General features: G+C 30.5%; 1 protein-coding gene and 1 pseudogene across 1 annotated transcript; one reads left to right on the top strand and one right to left on the bottom strand.

Moving 5' to 3' along the window:
- Nucleotides 1–9,147: 9,147 nt before the first annotated feature.
- LOC103833562 (protein starmaker) lies at nt 9,148–11,852 on the bottom strand. Its single transcript, XM_033277544.1, has 2 exons — nt 11,409–11,852; nt 9,148–10,910 (listed from the first exon to the last, which is right to left on the bottom strand). The coding sequence occupies exons 1-2, from the start codon at nt 11,800–11,802 to the stop codon at nt 9,859–9,861; spliced, it is 1,446 nt and encodes a 481-aa protein (XP_033133435.1). The 5' UTR covers nt 11,803–11,852; the 3' UTR covers nt 9,148–9,858.
- Nucleotides 11,853–12,685: 833 nt separating this feature from the next.
- Nucleotides 12,686–16,622, top strand: LOC103833561 (annotated as a pseudogene).
- Nucleotides 16,623–17,838: the final 1,216 nt, after the last annotated feature.

The following is a 17,838-nucleotide window of genomic DNA, read 5'->3' as shown; positions in this document are numbered from 1 at the left end:
CTGAGGTTATAAGGTTCTTTTTAATCAATGTATGCAATAAGGTAGACAATGTTATATTGACAACTTCAGTTTGACCATCAGACTGTGGATGACAAGTAGTAGAGAAACACAGTTTAATCCCTAACTTAGACCACAAGGTCTTCCAAAACAAGCTAAGAAACTTGGTATCTCTATCAGAAAAAAAATTATCCTAGAAATTCTATGAAGTCTAACAATTTCCTTAAACATCAAACTAGCAATATTCACAGCATCATCAGTCTTATGACATGTAATAAAATAAGCCATCTTAGAAAATCTATCCACAACTACAAACTCTGAATCTTTTCCAGTTTTAGTCGTAAGTAACCCAACAACAAAATCTATTGAGATGTCATGTCATGGATGCAAAGGAATGGGTAAAAGAGTATACAGACAATGATTTTGGATTTTGGACTTAGCTTGTTTGCAAGTGGCACACCTTTCACAAGCTTTTTCTACATCTCTTCTCATATGTGGCCAAAAGAAGTGTTCTTGCATTACATTCAATGTTTTAGCCACGCCTATATATCTTCCAAGTCCACCTACGTGAGCTTCCTTGACAAATAATTCTCTCAAAGAAGAGTTAGGCACACATAGTCTATTTTCAAAGAAGAGAAAATCATCATTTTTGAAGTATTTACCACGACCAAACTTCTCACAAGAAGCATATATATCTTTAAAATCAGCATCAGTGGCATATAAAGTTTTGATATGCTCAAACCCAAGTAATTTGGTTTCAAAAGTGTTTAAGAGAACATACCTTCGAGATAGTGCATCAGCAACTATATTTTCCTTACCTTTCTTGTACTTGATCACATAGAGAAAGGTCTCTATGAATTCAATCCATCTAGCATGTCTCTTGTTTCAGTTTCTGTTTTCCTTTGAGATGCTTGAGAGACTCATGATCAGTGTGAATGATGAACTCTTTAGGCCGGAGATAGTGTTGCCATGTTTGCAAAGCCCTCACAAGCGCATAGAGCTCCTTGTCATGCGTTGGATAGTTCAGATTATCCCCTCCGAATATTTCACTAAAGAAAGCTATAGATTTCTTCTTCTGCATAAGCACATCACCTACACAAACATCAGATGCATCACATTCTATTTCAAATGTTTTAGAAAAGTCAGGAAGAGTAAGAACTGGTGAATTGGTGAGTTTCTCTTTCAAGGCTTGGAATGCTTCTTCATGTGCATGTTCCCACTTGAACCTAACGTTTTTCTTGATTACTTCAGTCAGTGGTGCGGCCAAAGTACTAAAATCCTTAACAAATCTCCTGTAGAATCCAGCTAGACCATGGAAGCTTCTCACTTCACCAACTGTCTTTGGGCTTGGCCATTCTTTGATTTCTTTGATCTTTGCTTCATCAACCTGGATACCTTCTGCACTCACAAAAAAAACCTAAAAAGACAAGGTTATCTGCTCCAAAAGTACATTTCTTTAAGTTAGCAAACAAAGATTCCTTTCTAAGCACTTCTAGAACCTTTTTAAGATGCTCAATATGTTCATTCAAGTCTTTATTGTAGATCAGTATGTCATCAAAGTAAACCACAACGAAATGACCTATAAATGATCTAAGAACATGGTTCATTAGTCTCATGAAAGTACTAGGTGCATTAGTCAGCCCAAATGGCATCACTAACCATTCATATCACCCATGTTTCATTTTTAATGCAATTTTCCACTCACCACCCTCTTTCATTCTAATCTGGTAATTTCCACTTTTCAAATCAACTTTAGAAAAGATGCTAGAACCATGCAACTCATCAAGCATATCATCTAATCTAGGAATGGGGTGTCCATACTTTACAGTGATATTGTTGATGGCTCTGCAATCAACACACATTCTCCAGCTACCATCTTTCTTTGGGACAAGCAAGACTGGGACTGCACATGGGCTCATGCTCTCACAAATATGACATTTCTCCATGAGCTCAGTTACTTGTTGATGTAGTTCCTTGGTCTCCAAAGGATTAGTCCTATAGGCTGGCTTGTTTGGAAGTGAAGCTCCTGGGATAAAATCAGTTTGATGATTTATTCCTCTGATAGGTGGCAATTTTTGTGGAGCCTCTTCTGGAAAGATATCTTTGAATTCCTGCAAAAGCATATGTATTTTGTTAGGAAGATCCTGCACTGGCTTTGTTACGTTTAAACATTCTTTAAAAACAAACAACAAGTGAGGTAAAGAACTTCCCTTTGGCCGAAGCAAAAGATTGGCAGGTTGTTTAGTCTTTGATTTTGATGAAGCTTTGTTTTTCTTCAAAGATATCTGATCGAGATGGACTTCTTGCGGTGTTAAAGGAACTAAGACAGTCTTCTTTAACTTGTACTCAAATGAGTATTTGTTTTTGAAACCATCATGAAGAGTTCTTCTATCGGATTGCCAAGGCCTTCCAAGCAGTATGTGTCCAGCATCCATTGGTAAGACATTACACAATATCTCATCCTCATACTTCCCAATAGATAATGGTATCTTGACTTGGTGTTTCACCTCCAGCTCTCCTTTATCATTAAGCCATTGTAACTTGTAGGATATTGGTCTTTTCATGATATTCAGACCAAATTTCTCAACCATGGTTTCACTTGCAGCGTTGGTACAACTCTCTCCATCTATAACCAAACTGCACACCTTGCCTTGAACCATACAGCGAGTATGAAAAAGATTCTCTTTTTTCTCATCTCCAACAGTCTTGGATTGCAGATTCAGTGTTCTTCTTGCGACAAGTAATTCTCCACAAGCTGGCATTTTCACCTTTTTTTCTTCAGACTCAGATTGTTCCTCTTCCTCTAATTCAATTTCTCCATTTTCTCTGATGAGTATTACCTTTTTGTTGGAGCAGCTACTGGCATAGCGTCCATAACCTTTACACTTGTAGCACTGTATGTTTCTGGTTTTTGATGCAGTGACTACTTCCTTTCCTTCAATACTTTGTTTCTCCACTTTAGGCTTGGAGAATCATTTGGATTCTCTGGTCTTTTCATCCTTCTTGTAGTGTGGCTCCATAGCTAGGCTTGTACCTTCTTCTTTTCAACTGTTGTTCAAACATAATTGCCTTGTGCATAAGCTTTTCAATTTGAACATAATGATGAACTTCAAATCTGTCCATAATGTCTCGGTTTAGACAATTCATGAATCTGGTCATTGTTGCTTATCTGTTTTCTTGTATGTCAGCTCTCAGCATAAGGGTTTCCATCTCCTTATAATATTCTTCAACTGATCTACTTCCTTGAAACAGTGTTCTGAGTTTGAAGTACATCTCTCTGTGGTGGCTTGGTACAAATGTTATTCTGTATCATAGGCGAGGAATAATATGTATAGAATGTGTGTTGCTATTGTAACATTTGGGCCGAGTTTTATTCATGATTTTATAAATTTAATGGGTATTTAAGGTTAACGTTGGTGTTATTGTTTCGCCTCCAGTTTTCATTTTGAAGTTTGCTCATTTTTAGAAAAAGATTCGAATGGCTTCTGTGCCAAGAAAGTGAGGTGGTTATAGTTTTGTGATTGTGGTCCAATAATTATGAGTTTGATGGACGTAGTGTTGAAAGTTGGCGGAGTAACATCATTTTTTGGGCTCCTGCTTAAGGATGTTGTGATGGGTTTGCTTAAAAAAGCCCAAAGTTGGAATCAATAACCATTAAGGCGTAGCACATAAGGTTGATGACCAAGAAGGAAATGATATTGTGACGTCAAAAGGAGAGGACTCCTCTGAGTCATAGCCTGACCAGGACCTTGCCACGCTTGCTTCGCCTCTTAGATCTTCCGGAGTCTGTCTTCGGGCTAATTCTAGAAACCTGAAAATATTGTCCGGCATTTTCACTCTAATGTTTGTTGTTCATGTCACAGATCCGGTGACGAGATTAAGCATAGTACTACTTAAATTTAGATGATATTATTGTTTTTGGGTGTGACGGTGAACAAGAGAACGAGAAAAAACACTACGTTTCTTAATATTTCTTAAACTTTTTACCATTCATAAGGAATATGTTTTCTTTTTTCATTCCTCTTCATTCTTTTGTTTATAGAGACTAATATAACAAATCAATTTGTTTATTAATTTTGATAAGATACTATCATTTCTCATTATTTCTAAAATTTTATTTCTAATCAATTTTCCTATCCGTTCTTATTGTTACTACGATGGTTACCAGTCACATACAAAAATAAACCGGGATTGCGAATCAGTGAATAAGAACTCAACTCTTATTACTCTAGAAAAATAACTCAAAAACTAAAGTTCTCAAATCATAATCTCTCAAAATTAAGGGACATTTGCTAAAACCAACTCAAATATTCAAGTCAAACCTAAAAGTGTACCCCACTTTCAGTCAAATGTAAAACCAACCTAATAGGATAGTGAAAGTACTACTTAACCCTTATGACCAAACAAAAAAACAGAAATGTATTTTACGTTTCTATCATTCGGAAGTCTACACGTAATAAAAGAGGTCTACATATAAATAGACTTCCTACGAAGTCTACCTTATAGATTTATTTTGTAGTCTACACTCTAATTTGATCTAATAATTTAATTTAGAAAATGTATAAAAATAATTATTGTGATATTTTTAACTACTCATCAATATAATGGATAATATGAAGTAAATAAATTAAAATTTCATATAATTGAACAATATTGAAAATATATACTAATTTGGTTATTATGTGTTAGACAATGTTCATAGTTTAGAAACAAAAGGTTCTAACATGTTATGTCTTTTAGTGGTTGATTTCATAGGGTTAGATTTTAGATTCTTTTTTTTTGTTTTATTAACTTAAATCTGCATATTAATGTTTAATAGTTTAGATTTTGTATAATTGAGACTTTTTGATTATCAAGCAAAACATTTAGGGTTTGAGATTTGTGGTTTAGGGTTTCGTAGACCTACAATAAAGTATATTTATCTGAAGACGTCTTTTTCAGTCTATATTTTACAACTTTTTTTTACAAAAAATCATTATATTTAAACTAAGTTAAGTTTCTGTGAATTCATATACTATAACTATTAAAAAATAAAGAAATAAATTTAATAAATCATATATTAAAATTATTAAAATAATGAAGAATAAACAACAATAATGAAATTATTATAGTAGACTTACAAAAAGGTCTACTATGTTACAGTAAAATCTAATCCAAAATTTTAATTTTAGTAGACTTCAAAAGAAGTCTACAGTGTCCTAAATTTTAGCCTATTTACATTTTTGTCTCCCTATATAAACAAAATTTATACAGTCTCTCTCTAAAGTGGCTCCACAAGTTCTTAAAACTCTCTCTTTTCACTCTAAAATTCTCTCAATTGTTTCTAAAGCTCTCTCATTTCTCTTCTTTCTCTCTAAAATTTTCTCAAGTCTTTCTCACAATATTATCTTGTCATTTTAGATATTATGATTCATGGTTTTCATCTTTTCCTTTAAAAAATGTAAGTTTTAGATATATAGATTTTAAATGTGTATTTTTATGTTATTTTATTATCTTTTTTTTTGTAGGTATTATCACTCATGGATTTCATCTTCTCCTCTAAAAATTTAAGTCTTAGATTAATAGAATTTAAATATGTATTTATATGTTTATATTCAAATAAATTTATAGATCAAGCTCTGTGCATTAATTTGCTACTAGTTTATAATTTGCTACTAGTTTATCTTATAAATTCTATTTTGTAAAGTATTTTCAGATTTAAAATTATTTTCACATTTCAAAATGTATAGATTTTTTTCAGATCTGAAAATTATCAGACAGTGTAGACTTCTAAAGAAGTTTACTAAAGTTGGTAGATTTCATATGAAGTTTACTAAACCACAAAAAGTTTAAGCAGACTTCATTGGAAGTTTACAAAAATATGACTTTAATTTTTTTCTATGTTTTTTAATAATTTTATATTATTTTGAAGGTATTTTCTTCCATAGTTGTTCTCTTCTCCTCCCAAAAATGTAAGGTTTACATCTATAGATTTTAAATATGTGTTCTAGTATTTATATTTAAATAAAGTTATATATTAAAATTCTATGTCTTTAATTTATTAATATTTTTTCTACTAAATTATATTTTTACAAGTTTTTTATATTTAAACTTATTTCATATTTTTAATGTATATATTTTCAGATCTATTTTTTTTTTATAGAGTAGACTTCAAATGAAGTCTACTTAAAACTTATGGCTGGTAAACTTCAAATGAAGTCTCATAGCCTTGACTTTTAAGCATATTTCATTAGAAGTTTACTAAAATATGATTTTAATTTTTATCTTATTTTTCATAATTTAATCTTATTTTGCAGGTATTCTCTTCTAAAGTTTTCAAATCATCTTCCCAAAAAAGTAAGCTTTACATATATTCATTAAAAAGATATTTTGTGTTTACAATGAACTAAGTTTATAGATTCATACTTTATATTTTTGCTTTGTTACAAAGATGACAAAAAAACTATTTTTGAAATATTTTTGAGAACAAAGTATTTTCAAATTTTCTAAATGTACATTTTTAGATATGAAAACTTTCCTTTCCATTATTGTAGACTTCAACTAAAGTCTACTAAACAATAACTTTACGTAGACTTAGTAAAAAGTCTACTAAAATATGATTTAACTTTTTATCTTATGTTTTTCTCATAACTCTATCTTATTTTTCAGATACTTTTTTCCAAGACTTTATTTGAGGCATCAAGATTATGAAAAATCAAACATACTGAAGAATACTTTTAAATATATTGTTCTGTAATAATTTTCATAATAAAATATTAATTTTTAAATAATTTTTAATGCATAATCTATAAACATTGTATTCATTTTTAATTGTGTTTCACTTGTATGATATTATTAATTTTTTGTTAGATATCAATTTTTTCACAAGATCTAACCAACCAAACAAGTAAAACCACCATAAGCTAAAATAATAACTAACACACATGCTGGCTAAGTTTTCAACTTAAAGTTTTGAAATATCTTACCTTTTTATTTTCTCTTGGACAGAGAACTTGGTAGAGGTTGAAGATAGCTTCTACACATGATCACGTTGTAGTGTGGCTAAAATCTCTAAAATTTTGGTTCTATATATACATAAGAAAGTTATGATTTTTGAGACTGACTCTGAGATACAAAAATCTAAATACTTAGAGAAAGGTGTTAGATAGCTCGAGGAAGAAAGAGCAAACATAAAGGACTTATTATCAGCAGTGGAAATGGAAACTCTGGAAAGAACGTATGAATTCTTGCGAGGAAAGAGATAAGCCAATTGAATTCTGCGGTTGGAGTAGCAGAAACAAGCTACTAAGATGAGGAAAGTTGAAGCATAGATTTTGCACAAAGGGGTAATGGATAGATAAGACACAAGAAAATGAAAATGTGGGCAATTTAAAGAAGCTTAATACAGATTTAATAGAAGTGAGTGAGTTTGATGAATAGATAGAGTCTCAGAGTCTGAGAAGTGAAATTGAGAAGAAAGTAGAAACTACAAACACAAAAGACACGGAAGCTAACCTAACAAAAGTGAAGGATTAGTGTGAGCAATGGAGGAAAGCAGCTGAGACGGCAGTGTCTCATTGCCTTCTACTTTTAGTCGGAGACATTGTGATGACTGCAGTTTAGACGGGTGAGCTTGATGCTTAGCCAGTCCAATGATAGGCACTCTCGGTAAATTAGGCAATGCATCCATTAACGGTTGGGGGTTACAGAAATACGGTTTATGAATATTTATTACTTTGGCTCCGACTGGTAACCTTTTCGGGAACACGAGGAACGAATAGAAAATGAACATATAAGAATAAAATTGCAGGAATGAAAAAGAATGTTTGTTCCTTATCAAATTTAACAAGAAATGTTTTTGTTCTATATTTCTCTACGAAAAAAAGAATGGGGAGGAACAAGAAGGAAAAACTATTCCTTGTGAATGGTGATTTTTTTTGAGAATGATAAGGAATTCAGTGTTTTCTTTCGTTCTCTGGTCACCATTCAAAGCATTTATGTTTTAATAATTCAAAAGCCAACATGAGAAATTATTATTTGGGTTCTCAAAAAGTTTAAATCAAATATTAAATTATTTGCATATGCTAAAATTTTCATCAAAATAAATATATTGTGTTAAAATCTTACAAACACTCACATATTGGAAGAATAATAGAAAATATCTTTATACAAATTTTTTTTGGTTGACAAATATTTAATTTTAGATTATTTTAAATTTTAATTTTTAAATTTAAAATTTTACATTCAAAAATACTATTTTCAGATAACAACACAATATATATAAGAATTATCTTTTTAATAATATTTTTTTATTTAGATAATTTTATTATATTAAGTTATAATCAATTATCTAATATAACATATAAATATAAAATTATTAATATAAAAATTCGTTTTAAATCATATAATAAATTATAAATAAAATTTGTTAAGGTTAAGAATGACATTAACCAATCAAAGTTTTAACATGAGAGTTCGAATGCAAAAATTAATTCGCAAATAATAGTATACATTGAACCCATTTGAAGAACATGAATGAAATTACTTTGAAGAATAGTTATCTGTTCTTTAAAAAAATTATGAATCAAAATAACATATATATTTTTTTCTTGCCAACTAAAAACAAAAACATTTAAAAGAAATGAAGGAAAATAGATGTAAGAGAAATATTAAAATTAAATTTATCTCAATATATTTTTTACATTATAACTACCTATGGTTGCAGTGTCATTTTAGATTTATAAAATCTCATCATATCATCGACTAAAATAAAATAACAATATTAGTAAAAATCAGCATGAAGCACCGAAACCCCTAAAATAAATATGAACTAAACAGTAGAACATATATGCCACAATTATCTAAGAACATATAATCTTATATATATATATATATACAACCACCAAATAATAACCTAAAATAAATATAATACTCCCTCTTGTAAGTATTTTTTAAAGTTGTTGCATAAAAATTAAAAAATAATTAAATTTTCTCTTCTACCCCTATCTAATACATTATTTTGTTTGATTTTATTAATCAATGATTTAAAGGTAAAGGTAAAGGTAAAAACTGGAAAAAAACATTTAATATTTGTTTTAAAAATATAAAACGACACTTATAATAAAACAAAATTAAGAAGTTAAAACGATACTTAATATGATACGGTGAGAGTATAATAAAGCTAAGTTTCTAATTAAATTTAAACTTCAAATTCCAAGGCTGTTATATACAATTCACCATTTCCTTACAATATATCTTTACTACTAAACCTAATAGACATTATCATCATCATGGATCAATAAAAATGCTTCACAATTCCACGTACAGCTTCATCCACACAAAAAAACAACAATACAAAAATATACTTCATCCACACAAAAAAATAAGTCAGCTACCTACCTTCTTTTTTTTATCAATTAATCATTCCGTTCCACCCTGAATTACATATACATTACGATTAAAAAAATATATATACAACATAATTTTGAAATAAAAATTGGACAAATAAAAATATCTATACAACATACCTAGTATATATCTTAAATAATAAAGTAGAGATTTTTCTCTTCTTATGACACGTAGGAAAGAATGAGGTTTAAATAAACCAAATTAAATTTTTTTGAATTTTTATTTTTTAGATAGAAGAAATAAATAACCAATAGATATTTGACTGTGCGGTAGTGCATATTGTATTTGTAACACAGATTGAAGTTGCTTGATATTATATATACACGCTTTCTTCATGCCGCCTCAACTTGCTTTGCCGGATTTCCCTACACAACGCCAAAAATGACAAATTTCGAAAGAGATTTCTTAAATGGTCTTCGTAATAATGATATCAAACTAGTTACCATTATAAAACAATGTATATTAGCTGAACTTTCATACCTCTACAAGATCAACTTTCTCTTCTTCCTCTAAAACATGAGTTTTATCGTTTTCTGTGGACACAATGTCGACATTTTGTGTGCCTGTAATCTCTACATTCTCTATATGATCAACTTTATCTTCGTCCTTTAAAACAAGAATGTCATCGTCTTCTGTGGACGCACTTTTGACAGTCTCTACATTCTCTACAAGATCAACTTCATCCTTTAGAACATGAGTGTTATCTTTTTCTGTAGGCACAGTTTCGACAGTTTCTGAGGCGGAAGTCTCTACATTCGCTAGAAGATCAACTTTATCTTCCTTCTTTAAATAAAGAGTGTCATCGTTTTCTGTAGACACATGTTCGACTACTTTCTCTACAAGATCAACTTCATCTTCATCCTTTAAAATAGGAGTGTCATCGATTTCTGTGGGCTCAGTTTCGACAGTTTCTGAGGCAGCAGTCTCTACATTCTCGACAAGATCAACTTCATCTTCGTCCTTTAAGACAGAAGTGTCATCGTTTTCTGTAGATGCAGTTTCTGAGGCGGGAGTCTCTACATTCTCTAAAAGATCAACTTTATCTTCGTCCTTTAAAACAAGAGTATCGTCGTTTTCTGCGGACACACTTTGGACAGTCTCTACAAGATCAGCTTTATCATTTATAACAAGAGTGTCTTCGTTTTCTGAGGCGGGAGTCTCTACATTCTCTATAAGATCGACTTCATCTTCGTCCTTTAAAACAAAAGTGTCGTCGTTTTCTGTGGATGTAATTTCGACAGTTTTCGAGGCGGCTACATTCTCTACAAAATTAACTTTATCTTCGTCCTTCAAAATAAAAGTGTCATCGTTTTCTTTGGACTCGGTTTCAACATTTTCCGAGGTAGCAATTTCTACATCCTCTTTGGTCAAAACTTCTTGAACTTCTGACTCCGTTGTTATTGGAGTTTCTACATCCAGTTTTGGTTCTTCAACCTCGGGAAGTAGAATTTCAGTGTTAACGTTACCAGAAGTTTTATCTTCGGTACTTTTTTCCTCTTCTACAATTGTATCACTATCAACTTTTTCTGCTATTCAACAAGAAAAGAAACATATGCATCAATGTCATGTACACAATACACCTCCGGAGGAAAACGTTAAGTATTATCTACGTTATGTTTCTAATTTCTAGATCAAATCTGTTTTAGACTAAAGATCAAAACAAAAAAAAAAATCTGTTTTTCACAGAAAATCATTTTGAACATTCTCAATCTGACACTTGCATGGTTAAACTTTAGACGTTAAAACTGAAAATTTTAAACATAATAGATCGCAATGGAAATGAAGAAATCACCACAAAATAAAAGGTTAATTTGTTTAAATAGCTTCGGTGAGAAAAAATAACGTGATATAAAAGCGTGTTATCGAGTTATAACAAACATGAAATTTGTGAAAGACTTACGTTCAATTTATACAAATTTGGCTATATGCTTATAATTCTCTACAATATAAAAACATCTAAACCATTTTTTTTTGCCAGCAAAACATCTAAACCATTTAATTAGATTATATTATTATTTGCATACCCTTTTGTTCATCCACAGGCAAAATGCTCTCATTTACGTCGTTAACGGTTTCCTCCGTCAAAATATTTTCCGACACTATCGCTGTCACCAACGGCAAAGTGGTTGCTTCCTTTTCCTCATGTTTCTGTTCATCATTTGTCTCTCCCTCCGGCTTCTCGCCACAATCTCCTCCAGCTTTCTTTTCCTCCAGTTTTTTGGTATTATTTTCCACGGTGGTTTTTGGCTGGTTTGAAGAAACCACAGCTGAGATGTCGTTCGTTTTCTTGCACCGGCAGCTTTCTTGTCTTTTAATTGTCTCGTTCTCTTGGCCCTTCACTGATTCAGCTTCCAAAGGTTTTCGGACCGTCGTGGTGTTACCCGTAACAACATCGTGTTTTGATTGTCCGCAACCCATTTCTTTATAATTCCTCTTAACTAAAATCAATTGATTCTGTGACGACAAAGAATCAAAGGTTGATAGAAACACATAGCAAGCTTTTTCGATGAATTTTTATTGAATGAGATTAACGGTAACTATAAACTAATTTCAGTTTTTTATTTGCGTTACGATTCACTTTTGCTAGAATAAGGTTCCTTTGTTTGTTTCGGTGTTCCAAACATTAGGCGACAGTGCGACACCAGTTTTCAATACAAACTTAAGATCATTTTTTTCTTATTAATAGAACATAAAGGTTGTTTAGTTAAAAGTCATGGAAGCTACCCTAAACAAAAAAAAAAGATATTGAGGAAATAGAAAACAAATTAAAGAACAGTTATTTATCACAAAGAAATTTGAAACAAAATAAACGTTTTTGTTTTGTATTGACTTTACAGAAAAACATGTATCAGGTATGATTGGTCTAACTAGTAACTGGAATATGCTAAATCAATGAAAAATGGTAACTTATATCACTTCGAGTCAACGGACTTGCTGAACAAGAATTAGCTTAAATATAAACAAGAAAACGTCATGTAGATATGTGAATGATTCAGCCAGTGAAACAATATGGACCTGTCACAAAATTTTGATTTATTAACTAAAGAAAACGTCACCATGTTGGGGGGAAAAGGTTGCTGTTGCTGGCATACAAAGTGAAGTAACGGGTAAACTAGTTAATTACGATTAACATAGAGAGACCTTTATTTGCAAAAAATGGTCTAAAACTAAAAACCCTAACTCTTCTAATTTCTGCGTCATCGTCCTCCTTTCAATTCCTCAACCTGACGACTCGACTCAGTTAAAATTTAAAAACAAAATCCCCCAGCTTGACTCAGTTTAACTAGTAGAATCACGAATCATGCAATTCCTCCAGAACTCTCGTAGAATCATCGCTAGATTGTTAAAACCCATTATCATCCCGGAGGCTAATCCGAGATCCGTCTCCTTCCTTCCAATGGCCGAATCATGCGTCTCCTTCTCCCTCTGTACTAGAAGGTACTTTCTTTATCGAAAATTCCACATGCCCATTTCGAAAATTCAAAACTTGGATCTGTTTATACGAGAAATGATATCAGTCTTAGCCTAACGATGAGATAAATGAGTTAAGCTATGTCTTGTCTTTTGAGATATTCTTTGAATTGTTTAAGTTTCTAGTGAAGTAGTTACTACTCTACGGTATATCTTAAGATTCTTTGATGTTTCGCAGGGTGCTTGCATACTCGCTCGTCTTCTTTCAGCTTGTTGATACCTAGCTCAAGCTTTTCCTCTGAAGCGGGAGATCCTACAGGTTGCTTTTTTTTTGAATCACGTCATTCTTGAAACTACCAGAGTGGTTTCTCATTGCATTTTCTTCTGCGCAGTAACTGTGAAGGAACTGCATGATAAGATTCTTTAATCTGTAAATGTCAAGAGATCAATGCCTCCAAATGCTTGGCTGTGGTCGTTGATTGAGAGCTGTCAGTGTCAGGATGACATTAATCTTCTCTTTGAAGTTTTTCAGAAGCTCCGTAGATTTGTAACTACTTTAAAAAACAATGCTCCCTTGTTAAACATTAAATGGTTAAGATTTGGTGTTTCTGGATTGCAGAGACTATCCAATCTTCGAATTCATGTGCGTGTTGGTGCAATTGACTCTGGTACTCCTAGTGTTAAATATTTCTTCTATGGCTATTTTTTTCTTAGGAGGTGGCTAATGCAGCTCTTTGTGGTTGTAGGAAAGAAGGCTTTGTGGAAACATAATGTTCTGGGTTTAACACCCAGTGTTGCGTCTGCACAGCATCTATTGGTATGTTTATACTCCCTACGCTTCTTAAAATGTGTTATTTTAGCATTTTTTAATTGTTACACAAAGAGAGTCATTTTATAATTACAATACAAATTAAACTTATTTTCATCTTAATATTAGTTACAAATTGCATTAGTCTTAAAAATAGTTTTATTTATCTCAAATACTATCAGTCCAATATGTGTGAAAAATGTCGAAGTCATTTTTTTTAAGAAACGGAAGGAGTAATATTTTTCTCGGTTGTTTCTTCTGTGCATAGATTTCTATTGAAGTTGTCATGATTTCACAGTCATATGCACTAGAGCACAAAAATCTGAACTCATGGAAGAAGTAATGACACTCCTGAAAACTAATGACCTGCCTCTCCAACCTGGTACAGCAGATTTAGTTTTCAGGTATGGTAAAAGTTCATTTTTCCCTCATTGCATTATATGCGCTTTCTTATCAACAGGTGGATTTAAAATGGGAAATTTGAACCAATAATCAACAAAAAAATTATATTTCACTAACTAACCATTTCCTTCCCTCTCTCCTTCCTTTTTTTTCTATCTCTCTCTACCCTCTTACTACAAAACCAATATTTTCTTCCACTATAGTTATTCAACAAATTAACCCATTTAAAATGGGGTTTTTTTTTTTTGCAGAATCTGTCATAATACAGATAAGTGGGATTTACAAGGAAAGTACTCAAAGAGGTTCTCTAAAGCTGGAGTTAAGTTGAGGAAGACCACGTTCGATGTATGGATGGACTTTGCTGCCAACAGAGGTACTTTTGATTTTTCTACAGAAGAATTGCCACTTGAAGTACTCTTTAAGATATGGCTTTGTGAACACTAGATGGATTTATCAACCTGTCATGTCAATGTTGTTATCAGGGGATACAGAGTCGTTGTGGAAAGTAGATAAACTGAGATCAGAGACATACAATCAGCACACTCTTTCTACTGCTTTTTCTTGTGCAAAAGTTACCACATCTCTTTTCTACTTGTTCCTCATGTTTATTACTTTCATAACTTGCACAATATTACTCTTTTTCGCAGGGTTTTCTACTTGAAAGTAAACCTGAAGAAGCTGCTGCCGTCATCCAGCTTATCTGCCAGGTGAGTCCAAAGCCTCGGCTCAATATTATATCCCTTCTTTTCAGAGAGTTTAGTTTTGCAAAGATGTGTTTGTCTTTCACTCTGCAGACATATGGTGACGACAAAAAAAATCAGCAGTGTCGACCGAATTCAAGAAACTGGTCAATGAGTGGCCTGTGGAGGTTATCAGGCCCCAAGCTGAAGAAGATAAGAAGATTATCAGGCGCCAATCTGTCATTCCGTCCATGGTTAATGCGTTGCTAAGCTCGGGTTTGAACGTGAGCGTGGACTTAGATGAGTTATACAAGAAAGATGATCTTCTCAGCTGAATGTTTTGAATCATCATTTACAGAAAGCTTCGTTGCGGCGGTTCCACAGGTTTGGAAGTTTGTTTCTTTTGCTCCGAAGTTTCGATGTGATCTTGTCCTTTTCACGGTGGCAACGTAGAGAAGGGAAATAACAAATTGGTGTTCAGTTTCTTGCTTCTTACGGTAACTCTTTAGTCTTTTTTATTCCTTAGGAACTTGATGCGGAAACAAGATGAATTGCCCTTTAATTTTTGTAAGCATCTCTATAATAATATTTGATAAGTCTCCTACGTGTCACGTTCTTATTAACTCTCACGATGGTTGATTAGTACAACACTTTTAATGATTATTAAATATTTATTTTATTTTATTTTTCTTTTTCAATTTAGGTTTCCTTTTTTCAAATAACCTATATAATAAAGATATTTTAAAAACAAAAATATCTTTTATATATAGTGTAATTCATAATAAGGAAAGTTCACAAAATAATCTTGATTTTAAAGTAAAGAATTAATCTTCCTTTTTAAAAATAATCTTAAACAACATAATATATATATTAAAAGTATTAAGCATTTTATTTAAATCAATCTATTTTTCAAATTATTACAAAGTTATTTAAATAACATAAACTCAGAAATCTTTAATGAATAAAATTTAATATATTCTTTCTTTCTTTATGTTCCCTTTTATATTTTTCAAATAAAATATATGATAAAGAAAATATTTATAAAATTTAAAACGAAAATATTTTTTATATTCAATGTGATTTCATAAAAAGGAAAGTTTAGAAAAATAATCTTGATGTTAAAGTAAAGAATTAATCTTCCTTTTTTAGAATGTATAAATTATGTTTTTATGCAATTTTGTACCTATCATCACTTATTTTTTATAATTTTATTTTGAAACTTTACATATACCAAACTACTAAATCCTATAAAATTAACATAGTCCTTGGGCTATTTACAAATAGCCAATTCATAAATATATACACATCTAAGATGAAAACCAAACTAATGCAATGAATATAATAAATATGATTTGGTTGAATTAGATTAGAAATAGTAATACTGAATTTGACGGAATATAACACAATATACCCACAACTAGACCAATCCAATTTTTTTATACAAAGTCGTAAATAAAAAATAACATATTTCCATTTATAGTAATATTTTCATACATATAAATTATAGATGACTCAAAATACTACTAAATAAATACGAAATTCTCAAATAATATTATAAATATAGTAACTAACTATTACAATTAATTATCATTGTTATGTTTATTTATGAATCTTTGAATCGATCAACACTTTAGTTTACTTTTACTCTTTGATTCTCAAAACAACATATACTAAATTATACATATAATCTTACTAAAATATATATACAAATCTAAGACAAAAATCAAACTATATGAAAATAACAAAAGTAACCAAAATTTTAATATGTAAAATAAAAATATCTTAGTGAATCAAAAAAGTAAATGTTATCTAATATATCTAAATAATAATCAAACAGTCGAGATATTATATATCCACAATTATACGTCTATGTAAAATAACATAATGTTATTTAAAATAAAGTATGTATATTGATTACAATATAAATAACAGAATAAATTAAAATTAAAATATTAATAAATTATTATAATCTAAATAAATTATTATAATATATTTAATTTATAAATATTTATATTCATGCATGAGCACGAAAAAATCACCTAGTAAGACAGTAAAAATAATCATTTAAATAATTGGAGAACGTGTTTCTTATAAGGTGTTAAAAGAGAAAATCTAACGACAATCATTTGTAATTCAGCTAACAACTTAATAATTATATTTTAAATCGTGGTACTATTGTAAATTTAACATTATAGTTTATGTATTTCAACCGATAGGGATATGTACTACATGCAGTGTTATTCGTTCAGTGTTTAAATCTCTATTAAAATTATGTGTTTATGTATTTCAACCGATATGGAAATATGTACTAAATGCAGTGTTATTAGTTCAATGTTTAAAACCTCTATTCAAATTATGTGTTATTATTTTTCTGATTTATAAATTCTAATTCAAATAATATGTTATTTAAATATACTGCTATATATATACCAATAGATTTGATTTCTCTTTAGATTTTACTATATTTGAAATGCTCTTTTGGGTTAAAAATACAAAGACTTAGACTTTGTAGATACTAATTACAATTCACCAAATTTTATTTGTATTTGTAAATTTCAAATAAATTTAGAAATCAATTAAACACATAAGTGAATATTCTAAATTTATGTATAAATCATTTTAATTTAAAATCTAGCAGAATGTTTTGTCATTAAATCAAAACTAGAGCTTGACCCGCACGTCCGTGCATGTATTGGTTTTTTTTTTATAAATATTTTAATAACACTTTAAACACATTTTTTTTTAGGTTTTTACACATTATAACCAAACCCATCCGGACCTAGAAAAACCCGACTCTAACTCTACCCAAAAATTTATAATATCCGGAGTATAATTTCAAAACTCAAAAAAAACTCGATACCCAAAACAACTGATCCGTACCTGAACGGATACATAATTGATTATGTAAACATATAAAAAGTGATTTATTCAAACATTTAAAATTATTATGGTTAACACGTGAAATAAATGATATCAAATTATTATGGTAAAGATAATTAATGAAGTAGTTAAGAAGTGTGAAAAAAAATGTAAAAGATATAATAAAATAAATTAAACTGTTAAATTCTGTTTTGTAATTGTATAATAAATGCTGTCAAGTTATTTGAAAAATAGCAATTAATAAAGTAATTAAGATAAATGAAAATAAAGAAA

Source organism: Brassica rapa, chromosome A08, assembly GCF_000309985.2.
Source record: "Brassica rapa cultivar Chiifu-401-42 chromosome A08, CAAS_Brap_v3.01, whole genome shotgun sequence".
Taxonomy (NCBI): Eukaryota; Viridiplantae; Streptophyta; class Magnoliopsida; order Brassicales; family Brassicaceae; genus Brassica; species Brassica rapa.
This window is presented reverse-complemented; position numbering and strand designations above follow the sequence as displayed.